Source organism: Pempheris klunzingeri, chromosome 16 (genome assembly GCF_042242105.1).
Source record: "Pempheris klunzingeri isolate RE-2024b chromosome 16, fPemKlu1.hap1, whole genome shotgun sequence".
Taxonomy (NCBI): domain Eukaryota; kingdom Metazoa; phylum Chordata; class Actinopteri; order Acropomatiformes; family Pempheridae; genus Pempheris; species Pempheris klunzingeri.
This window is the reverse complement of record NC_092027.1, coordinates 23,647,176-23,659,337: the sequence shown is the minus strand read 5'-3', so window position 1 is coordinate 23,659,337 and position 12,162 is coordinate 23,647,176. Positions and strand designations below refer to the sequence as shown.

The following is a 12,162-nucleotide window of genomic DNA, read 5'->3' as shown; positions in this document are numbered from 1 at the left end:
AATGCTAATTAGCATGCTGAGTAAGAGAGAGCGGTTTGACATGAAGTTAGATTACGGAGATCATCTTGCTTAAACAAAGTTGGCGGATGTTAATGGGAGGCAGTGAAGGGAGTGGGACAGTCAAGGATGTCTTTAGGTAAACTAGTGAGTGATTTGCAGTGATTTGGAGAAACACAAACTACTGGTGCATGTTGATCTGCACCTGATCTACTAGTGTATTTCTATTGTACCTGGGGGAACATTTTAGGAAATTGGTGAATGCCACAACTGTTTTAAATCACTTGAGATTTATTTGTGTGACTGGTTCTTGCATGATGCCCACTGTGTGGCTTGGAGAACCAAAACAATGAGCTATAAAGGGCTAAAAGATAATTACATCTTTAGATTTATGAATCAACCTTTCATTGCAAACACCCATCTGATAGAGAATAAATATCAAAAATATCACTTGGTGGAGGTTTAAAATAGGTTTCTATTCTTTCCATGGGGTAAATAAATAAAATGAAAGCTTTGTTAGTGTTACCAAGCCTAACACATTTAGGTATGCAGGTGAAGTTTATTTTTGTCATTTATGTTGCATTAGTGACACATTGTCCTCAGTTTACTCCACTATCTTCATCATAGTCAATAACACAATAAAAGTACAAAACATCAATAATAATATCCAGTGGAATCAGTGCAGTTAGTCCATCATGGTACTCTACTCTTTTTTCTAAGTTGAACCATTATACAAACTAATTCAACTAAACTGGAGGACCTAATCAAACAAGTGGCCTCCGAGGCGCCGGTGCAAATTTCTCACCTCAGCGCTCCACCTCTCGCTCTACTACTGGGTATGCCTGTAAACAAAAAATCTGATTGGTGTGAAAATGAAGAGAGGGGAAGCGCTGGGCCAATCAGAAAAGAGTCTTTGTTTGGAGTTGAAAATAGAGCACTTGAAGCCCAACTGTTGCCTGGAGACACAGATTGCAGGCAATTACAGAGCCAGATTACAGTGGGGAGAAAATAGGTGATATTGTCAATGGAACACGAATTTGTGCATGCGTGTGGGTGAGTGGATGTGAGTGCATGTGACAGTAGATGTGTTGAACACAGCAGGCTGAGCATTAGTGGAGATATGTGAAAAGGGTAGACACAGCTAATGATTACTTTTATCTATAACCTTTTCTGCATGTGAGCACCTGCACCTTTCTGAATGTCCTGTATATATGTGAAAGGAAATGTATATTTCTGCGTGATGCATGCAACTTCACCTTGTCTGACCACTTGGACAGTTGATACCACGACTATTCAAAAAAAATAACTTGTATACTAACGATAAAAAAAAATAATTGAGCAAAAATACAACAAACGCTATCAGGAGGGAAGTAAAAACATAATTTACAGTCATTAGGTTTCTGCTCTGAGTGTTGAGGTGGACATTACTGACTGTATTTTTAAAATACAACACTAGTGCACTACACAAGCACAGTCTACGGTCACCAACTACCTGGAATACGAGGTGTTTAGGAGGCCTCTCGGCCCGCTGAAGTCATGGGGCCTCATTTATACATTTTAATCTGGACTTATTTTTCCGATCAAGTTGTGCTTTTAAATCTTGAGAGATGTTTAAAGTACATCGTCTAAGTGTCATTTGCTCATGCACATGAAATGGGTGTGTGCTTTGTGTTTGTGCTGCTCACGGGGCTCGTTGGTGAACTGCTGTAGCTGGCGAGCTCACTGTTAACTTACTAACTTACTAACCAGCCTGTCCAGGGCAGCACGAGCCAGCAACAACAGCTCCCAGAGATTATTTCTATTTTCTCTCTACTGTTCTGTTCACCCCCCTGGAATTCTGTTCACCTTTGTACTCCATTTTGTTCAATAAAAAGTTACTGAAGAGGGAAAACAACAATAAGAGCAGATAAATGAGACCTCAGGACTCCCCAGTGGGGATCTTTTTTAAGAAGCGGGCTGCACATTTTCCACTTTGGACAGCGTGACAGGTATCTTTCCCTCCTCTACGCCTGGCGGCTTAGTGACCACATCTCCTGTAACTCTAAATCCTCTCCACTTTGACCCAGACTCTGCTCTTCCTCCACCTTCTCCTGGTCCGTGGAACAACCTCTCTCTAAAGCTGGCCCTGGGGAGGATCCAAACGACAACCCCCATCACCACCAGCGCTGAGCCGAGGCAGGAGAGCCCGATCCCGGCCCGGGTGCTGAGGTGCAGCCCCCTATTGAAGCTGATGGCCTGGGTGTCCACGAAGAACAGGTCTCCCTCTCCAAACGACTCGATTTTATGGGGAGTGGAGCAGCCGACTGAGAGGCTGGCAATACCTGCAGTCAGGATGAGGAGACCCAGGGCCAAGGACACCTTAAGAGAGAGGGAGGCAGAGATAGAAAGCAGAAGTGGAAGGTTGTACAGCCCTATAGGAGGCCTTGTTCATTTTCTCTGTGCTCTTTACTTCTTGTTAGGAAAGGTCAGTTTGTTGTTGGTAATGCAGAAATCCAAATTGCCAAATGGGCAGGGAGCTTACATGCAATCCCTCACCTTTACAAATACCACCACACCACTGCTTGCACTTCATCATGCAGAGACACCAGTCTAATGGAGTGTATGCACTATATTATATGAGTATATCAGAGAGAGTTCTTCAGAGTTATTACACCGGGGAAGCTCATCACTGGCAGTCGACACCATGTGTCAGTGAGGAGGCACATCACTGTCTGCAGCCTTCCCCAGGCCAACCGTGGGGCCGGCACTGACAAGGACAACAGTGAATGGGGAATTTAGCAGTCTTATTTTGGAGAAAAGGGGAAAAACAGAACAGAATAGTAAAAAGAAGACATTTTGTATAACTGAATCCAGATGTTTTGTTGAAATAACATCATATGAACATCAGTATAGCTGCAGTACAGGGACTGAACAGCCAGTTTTTGTTTGAAGTTGATCATTTGAGTATGTAATCTTCCAAACTGAAACAGTTTGATGAGCTCTGACTTAACTTTTAATTGTGTACTACAGAGAAACACTGATTTGAAAACCGTCTCAATATGTTTTGAACGTCCTACAGTTAGTTTACCTCTCACACTCTCCTGTGTACCTGAGGGATTTCTCCTGGGACACAAGAGACACCAGTGGTAGATTTAATCTCTATTGTGTTCATTTAGTCCGTGACTGACATGGTTTTAAATATCTATTTTTAAAGTAGGACTGTGGCTCTGAGGTAGAGCGGGTCGTCCGCCAATCAGAAGTTGGGTGGTTGGATCCTTGGGCTGATTTTTACACCCAGAAACAGCGATGAAATGATGGTGATAATGCAAATAGGTGGGAGAGAGTGACTGCTCTACCTTCCAGGCGGCTGAGTTCCACCACAGGGTTGACCTCTGGCTCTGGACGAACCCCCCGTCCTCCGGGTCTCTCTCCCACATGGAGGAGGAGCACTCCTCATAGAAGTGGTGCAGATAGGAGCGCACCCCAAACTGTAGACAGCTAGAACCCACCTGGAAAGGACCAAATAACACAACAGAACAAAAGTCCTCAGTGATCACATTTACCTGCACATCTAATCTTTAAACGCTCTTCTAACTGTCTGGATAAAAACAATGTACAATAACAGAGAGTTGTAACCCTTTTCCCGAGCTGAGACTATGTCTCCTGAGCCAAACAAAGATGGTAGATGGTGGCTAACTGAATATATAACTTGGGAAATGGGGTAAAAATATTCTTTATCAGAGACCGGACTGTTTTGTCCTCCAGGCTTTCAGATGAGTATTAACCCTATGAAGCCTGAACCATGAAATAATTGCCAGAAAATTCTATTATTTTGAAACTGGAGTGTTTATTGAACCTTCTGACAAATTAAAAAAAAAATTAAATATCAGTTTCTGTAAAATGAAGTGCCTCTTTGTTCACTCCTTTCACATTCTACAAGTACAGTGTCACTTCCAGTTATTATTTCATGTTATGCACAAAACATTTGTTCTGTTGATCAGATGACTCATTTAGGAGAAATCAAATCAAACAAAACTAGACCGTCGCCCGTGGAAACCGACGCTCACCTCACTCCCGGAGGATTCTCCTCCCGACCCAGAGACACAGGCCTCGGAGCACAGCGCCATCACGCCTCAAACACCTTGTACACCTACAGTAAAACACACAGATGCATATTGTGGCTGATACACGTGCAGAGCCCTGAACAGGGTGATGTGTCCACGTCAGCTGTGGGCCGCCGTAGCACAAACACTGTCTATCTGCTGAATATGGATTTCCCTCAATAAAAGCCTCTCTCCCTTCAGAGGCTGGTTATAAATCTCGATCCACGTCGTCAGGTTGCCCCAGTTATTGTTGCCCCATGTGAACGATTGACGGCTGCCGTGGCCCTGAGGTGGCTCTATTACCACCCACGGATGAGTCACACATATGGAAGTGCGTGCACACTCCATCCTTCCTCATACGCATATGCACACATGTCCCTCTGTTGTTATTCTCCAGAGGCGGTTTGATTGATTTCTTTCATTCTCAGCCTTCAAACAGTTTCTCTTAGCGGCCACACATGCGTGATCTCAGCCTTGTGCTACACATTGTGTTTAACCTGCCTGCAGTTTGAAACATAGCCCTGAAAAACAAATCAGTGTGCAGCAGAGGATATCTCTCTGCTCAGGTAATGGTAGGATTTTAACCCCCTACTGCGGCCAAAATCTTCAACCTGACAGGGTGAGTTGTTGCCAAACTCAGCGCAAATCAACAGGCATTTTGTGAGTCCATGTGATTTGTGTACGAGCTCTGTCCTCCTTGTGACCGGAAATTGTGGACATATAAACAAAACTAATACAAAGATGGAAGAAAGAAGAAGAAAGTTTGTGCTTTTACCTTACTGAGTAAAACTTTTAGAGACAGCATTTACAAGGTATTACATTGTTGTCTAAAAAGAACACTGAATGTGGAGAATCAACCATTTACTGTTTTTGCTTTTTTTTTTTTTACTTTTGTATTTCTGACTCAGTTTTTCCTCACGTAGGAAACGATCTGACCTTTCTGGGTTTATTCATGGTGAATGAACACAATCAGAAGCATGAACTCACAAGAAAATGAGGTAGAGTTTCATAATTAAGATAATTTCAAAGGAGGAACACTGATTAGTGACCTCAGCGGGGGAGAGTAAATACATTTACTGAAGTACGCCTTATAAAATATGAAGCTCTAGAAACAGATTAAACTGCCCAACAATGTTGAAAGTAGCTCCACTGATCAGCTACAACATCAAAATGCTGCTTACACATCCATCAGAAATGACTGCACCAATAAGGGGCTGGACTAAATAATGATCACAGAAGTAGATTATTCTAGCCAGGACCTTTACATTAACAAACACATGATGACTTCATAAAATACAACACAATGTTGTAGATTAAACCAGCGGTTCCCAAACTTTTTGCCTTGTGACTAAAACAGTGCCTCCAAACTTGTTGCCACCACCAAAGAGACATTTTTCCCAAAGACTTCCCTAAAATACCAAAGTCCTAAAGAATGAACATAACTCAGTGTAGCAGAACTCAGACACTGTTTTCCTTCCTTCTCTCGTCTCCCTTTAATCATCTCATGACCCCTCAGACTCTTTCCGCAGGGGGGCGGCGGCGGCGGGAGCAAACCCTTTGGTTGGGAACCACTTGGCTACTAATGAACTTTATATAAAGTTAAAAGTGGCTCCACCTCGACCATCACGTATTCATACCATGTATGAGAATAAGGCACTCAGTGTTCTGCTAAATGAAGGTTTACTACAAATTTAGCTGAATATACTTCTCTGTACTTAGGTTGGATTCTAAATGCAGTTCTTTTACTCAAGTAAAGGATCTGAGTAATACTTTTCACCAAAGGTGTTTAATAGGCTATTATACCTTTGACATAATGTGTGGAGCTCTATAGCTGGGGACTCACAGCATATCATTTGGATTATGCTCTAAAGTGAGTTAGCGAACTCACTGGTTTTGAATACTAATGCTAGTTATTTCTTTCTATATGACTTACGAGTGGATGTCTGATGATCATAAAACACATCAAACTTAGTGTAGGCTTTGGTGCTGGATCATATCCTCATCAATAAATAATAATGGTGCCTCAGTCCCATGAAGGCTGTTTAACCACAGCGCTGTCCATGGTGCTGATAAGTTTGCCCCAACTTTTCCTCACTTACTCACTCACTCACTCACGGACAGTCCAGACTAGAAAGTAAAAAGAAGCCAAATTCTAGCATTTTATTTGCCCTGTTGGATCCTAAATCACCCCGAAGATGCAACAGGTTTCTTCACAGTCCACCACTGATGTAGGTTATATGTTCTCACACTTGCTTTCCTATGCCAACAGCCTACTGATAAGACAGGGTAAGTCTCATTTTGAAACGATTAGTCACGTCCTTATCGACAGGCAGAACCAAAAGGCATGGTGGTCATCTCAGCACAGACACGAAGTGTCCGCCACCAGTGAGTCATCGCGGCCACGCAGCCTCTCGGTCCACTGCACACTTTTCTCCATCGCAATTCATCTACACCGACTCATTTGATCGTTTGTTATCCGATCCACAACTGCAGCCTCCTCCTGTCCCTCTACCAGAGTGTACGACCTGCTCGAGGACTCGGTCTTACCCCCTGGCCGGAGCGCTCGCTCTCCTCACTGGGGATCCATGTGCCGCCGGACCGGCTGATCTCCAGCGCTGCTGCTGATGTGAATCAGCTGAGCGGAGACACTGAGCATGCGTGGAGACGGAGCAAAACAAGTGTAACCTGTACATTATACATGACATGCGTCTATTAGCCCGTAATTTATCTTCATCAGAGACATTAGCAAATCATTAAAAGCGTTTTATCCATTCAGTTGGTCCAAAACGTTCTGATGAGGTTTGTCACCGTTAAACACACTGACTTAGTGAATCAGTAGTCTGCTATCAACCAGACAGCCCACAAGCTACCACCTAACATACTGTGTGTCTGTTTCTGTTTCTTTAACCTGTGGAAGTCATGCCCAGTCTTTTTGAACCACTTCTCTATAGAATGAAGCTGGATTAAATTACTACATCTCCTAAGAAGTTGGCTTTATTCCTCACTTCATCATCTTTATCCTCTACACAGCAGAAGTTTCTAATACTATAGGAAAAAACAGAATAAAACAGGAGATATGTGTCCACATACCACAGGAGATTAAAGCGTGAGCCACTCAACTCCTCACTGGCAGCGGAGTCACTACCGCCTAAAGGAATATTTAGTGGTAATATGTGAAAGCCAGATTAAGACTGCCTATATATTTATTGCCGTTCTTATAGTGTAGGTCCAGCACTGTTGTCAGTTATTCAGCAGGTATGAGCCATCTGAAACCTCCCCCCCGGCACATCCTGCACCTGTCGAGATATTATCCCCTTCAAGTCTGTTTAGTCTGAGGGGCTTTATAGTGTTTGGCCACAGGTGATTTTGAATTGATTCAAAATTTTCTTCACTGACCTAGAGTTGAACTCTTGTCTCCTGCAAACTACTTATGAGTGACTAGCCGGCCAGACTTTCCCAAACTGCCCACATGCACATGCATTTTGTATGTGATGTGGAAAAGTCTCCAGTCCTGACCTCAGCCCCACCAAACATCTTTCAGATGAACCGGAAAGCAAACTTTGCCCCTAAAGGTAACTACATTCACCTGGAAGAGCACTACTTAGCCTGGGAAAACAGGTGTTTAATGTCTTCTAAGGTCTTCAGTCTGAGATGACCTTGGGTCTAAAATGCACATTCACATTAAATACTTGTTTAATTTCAGATAAGACTTGACCTGTATTATTTCAAGTATTTAAACTTTTTAGCCCAACTTTTCAATAGTCACACATTACAGTTTTACACATTAATCACACTAACTTCAGTATTTATTGTCAAATATTTGCTCAAATACATTATGCATAGAATCATTCAGACTATGAAAAAGACACTAGGCTAAACCCTTGTGAGCTGAGAAAATCATTTAAGGCCATTTTAATAAAAATGATATGGGAACAGGGTTGAAATGACAGTAAAAGGGTGGCATAAAGTAATAGGGTTGAATGGATACATGACTTTTGATTGTAGGTGATGAAATAAATCTGATGAATAAGCTCAGGACCACAGGAGTGTTGTTTGGTAATATTTCATTAATCATTTTCTGTCTTTTCTTCTGCCCTGTTTCTACATGTTTCCTCCACTTCTTCCACTCTTTCTTTAAGTACTCCTGTCTCCTCTGTTCATCAGCATCACGTCTGGCACCGCAGTGCCTCAGTCATGCCGAAGAACTCTGTTCAAATAACTCTGAAATTTAAAAAAATGATTTAAACACAGTTGAGTTCATTTTAAATTAATAATCCCGTCCAGGCATTTGTTGCAACCTTAACATCGGCTACGTAATGGCAATAAAATAAAAAGAAAAAAAGGAAAACACATTAATACATTTAAAATATGCAGATTATGCTAAATTAGTCGTACATATTTAATTTGACTAAAGATAATAGATTGTCCCCTCTGAGTGAACGGAAGCAGATGCAACCCTGCACCGTAATTATAGTAACAAGGTTGCAGGTAACAGGGTTGCAAATTAATTCTAATGTTAACTTTTTCCTCAGGATTTCATCGTAGCTGAGGAATGCAACATTACTGTCAGGGCAAGGACAAACACAATTATGTAAATAAAGAAAGAAAACTTTAAAATCCATTTGTCTTATTCTGATAACACCAGTAATAGGGTTACTGCGTTGTTAGAGAGACACATTCAATCACGGATGAAATAATTGGAAAAGTATGAAAAATGGAGGAGAGGGCTGAATTTTCTTCTCCCCATGGTGTCAGGAAAAGGCTTGATGATGTCATTTCCTTTGTGTCATGTGACCCACAGTTTTTTCTCTAGCCAGCCTAGATTGGCTTTGGTAACAGGGTTGCTCACATGTTGCACTTCTGTGCATAATTACTACTATTTATAATATGTTGATGATTAAATAAATTGTTGTCACTATTACAAGAGACATTCATCAATACGATCATACCAAAAAAAAGCTTTAAGCTTATTTTAACTGTTGTATTTGACTTGGTCATCAAGAAGGTGGGACAAGAGAAAAATGCCATTTTAGGGGGTGTTCAAGAGCTATTTGGTATTCTAAATCATCTTTTGGAACCACTTTTTATTTACTGTAATTTACACAACAAGTGCATGTTTCAGTATTTTGTGCATGATTTATTTGAAATTTGACGAGTGGGACAACAAATATCCTCCAATTCTGCAACGTCCCAAAAAGAATTTGTTTTTCAAAATAAAGACGTTTCATCAGTTTACAGTAGTCCTTCAGTTTTCATGGTTGAATCCTTTTAACTTTTCACCAACAGTGAGATAAATATTGTAATGTAAGGTAAGTTTTAGTTCAACTCTACAGTCTCTGAACTGTCCATCAAATGACAGGTTAGTCTACTTAAATTGAGTGCTGCATTCACCAGCTGTCAGTGACTGATAATACCTCCGGGAACGCAAACTAAAGAAGCATTGCTGCCTCTGTAAGCGGCAGCACTCATTAAAGGCAGGCTCACTTCAAGGCATGGTACGTAGCAGAAATAATGTTAAAAGAAACAACCTCACACACGCGCGCACGCGCACACACACACACACACACACAGTCACAACCCACAGTCACAACCCACAGTCAGATATGTGTCAATATATGTTCTGTAAATATTTCAGTGTTTCCTGAAGATGAATTATTTATGCAAACTGTCATAACAGATCCCAAATGAAAAGAAAACAAATACTGTCATTTTCGCATATTTATCCAATCTGTGTATGAAAAGAACATTTGCTACCAAGCAGAATGAGTGTGTATGTGTGAGGGAGTGTGTGTTGTGTGTGTTCATGGGGGTGGTGGTTCATCATCCCTGCATATTTGTTATTTGGACACAGTATGGTGAACCATAAAAGCCAGGATAAGACTGTTTCCAAGGTGCCCTAGTGAGAGAAAGACATGGAAAACTGTTTGTTTGTTCATCTTCTTACACACACACACACACACACACACACACATGCACACACACATGCACACACACAAACACACACACACACACGCACACACACGCACACGCACACGCACACGCACACACACACACACACAGGGTTTTGTATGACCATGCTGTGCTCTATCAGAGAGAGAAAAAACATTTCCATGGTTACGAGTCCAGCAAGGTCAGACACAGGAAGTGAGTGCTAGGTGTTGATTGGCTGATAGATAATTACACTTGCCTTTAAGATGATGTGCAAACAGGATTTTTTTTTTTTCCATCCACTCTATTTAGAAGCTGTTGTAAAGCATTATCAGTCATTTCAGCTGCATGCCTTGCTGCCCTTATTACTTCCTTTATTCACCAGCTTGGGAGGGTTATCCTTTGGTGTGATAAATTATGCATTGTGCTCATCTGCTTTCTTAAAAATAACCTGCGCATCAACCCACACCAGCCTATAAAGCCACTGTCAATATCGTAGAACATCCCAGCCGTCATGTTAATTGGTTGTGAAAAGCCTTTCATTTATTGGCTTGTCAAATAGAAAGAGTAAACCACTTTCCAAAATTTAGGCTTGATGACTGGGAATACAGTTTTAGTCTTTCATTTTCTCCACCTGTCTAATCCTTGTCAGGGTGGTGGGGACGGTGGCCGCTATCCCAGCATGCACTTGTAGACACTTTTTGACGCTGGCAGTTTGGTGGAGTACGAACTGAGACATATAGACACTCACGTTTCAATACAAAGTGTTCAGTCTTTTCTTTCTCTTTTGACGTCATTCTGACAATTAATTAAAGAGATTAAAGCAATAGTTTGTCTTTTTAGGAAATACAATCATTCAGTGTCTTGCCAAGAGTTACATGAGCATTGTAGGTAAATAATGTCGCTGGAGCGTTAGCTTAGCTTAGCATAGAAACTGAAAACAAGGGATAACCGCTAGCCTGGCTCAAACCAAAGATCCCTGAGTCCACCTACTAGCACCTATAAAACTCACTGATTAACCTGATATTTCTTGTTTGTTCAATTGTTATCTTTACTCTAAGCTAAGCTAGGCTAAGCTAAGCTAAGCTAACATAAACCAAGCTAAGCTAAGCTAACATAAACCAAGCTAAGCTAAATGGCTGCTGACTTCAGCTACATGTTTACCCTTTCGGCATGCCGCTGCTGTCAGTCTTCTCGTCTAACTCGGGGCAAGAAAACAAATAAGTTTTAATAATTCTTTGAGCTGACTCCCTCTCTCTCCTTCCCCATCGCAATCACGTGTTTTGTAAGCTTACCTTTTACAGCAGTCTATCTATTGTCCTTTTCTTCTCTCTATCTCAAACTCAGGCATATGGATTCACAAAAGGCATATTAAAACTCAAATCATTCTCTCATTCTATCGCAAATGCAGGCAGGCTATGACTTATCTTTTAATTGCACCAAAGGCTTGTTAACTCTCCCCCTCTTTTCTACTTTCTGTCATATCTCTCTTAAATTCAAGCTTACAGTCAGGATACATCAGTCTATCTCAAATACAGGCATACCTTTTTAATTGCATAATTAAATGCTGGTTAAATTCACTCTGGTGCTCACTATCTCTTTCTTTAATAGGCAGGTGTAGGCTCACAGTTAGGGATGCACCCAATCCGTGTTAAAACCCCAACTCTTTTGTTATCTGTGATGTAGCTGTGCTTTTAGTAAGCACACATTTTAATTGCACAATAAAGCCTCAGTAATGCACAAATATCCTCACCCTCGGTGTGTTATATGAAGCGGAGCTGCTGCAGCGCTGCAGGCAGGGTGATAGCAGTCCACAGTTCAGAAGGTCACTGGATGCGTTTGTGGGTGCAGGGCCGGGGAATGGCTGCGTTACATCACGCAGAGCGTCAGATAATGGCACATTAACATGAATAATGCAACCCATGTTGACAAGTGGAGGGAAACACACAGAGTCTAAATATTCTATAAGGAGAGGAATTCATAGAATAGAATAGCACTTTGGGAACTAATGGGCCGTCAGGTGTCACATCCCATGATGAAGAGGCAGAGGAGTGTGTGCATGTGACTGTGTGTTTGTGCGAATGCAGAAGACCGCGCTGCTCGTTATTGTTCAATATGGGCCATAAAACCTTTTCTCAAAAAACCTTTTTCAATG

The 12,162-nt window shown here is 41.6% G+C and overlaps 1 protein-coding gene across 1 annotated transcript in view; it reads right to left on the bottom strand.

Moving 5' to 3' along the window:
- Positions 1-536: 536 nt before the first annotated feature.
- nrsn1l (neurensin 1-like) overlaps positions 537-12,162 on the bottom strand; it is a 40,710-nt gene continuing 29,084 nt past the window's right edge. The window contains exons 4-6 of the mRNA XM_070846468.1: positions 4,044-4,126; positions 3,333-3,485; positions 537-2,355 (exon numbers count right to left, since the gene is read on the bottom strand). Coding sequence (XP_070702569.1) covers positions 1,942-2,355; positions 3,333-3,485; positions 4,044-4,103 — 627 coding nt within the window. The 5' untranslated portion in view covers positions 4,104-4,126 and the 3' untranslated portion in view covers positions 537-1,941. The remainder of the gene's footprint in view (positions 2,356-3,332; positions 3,486-4,043; positions 4,127-12,162) is intronic.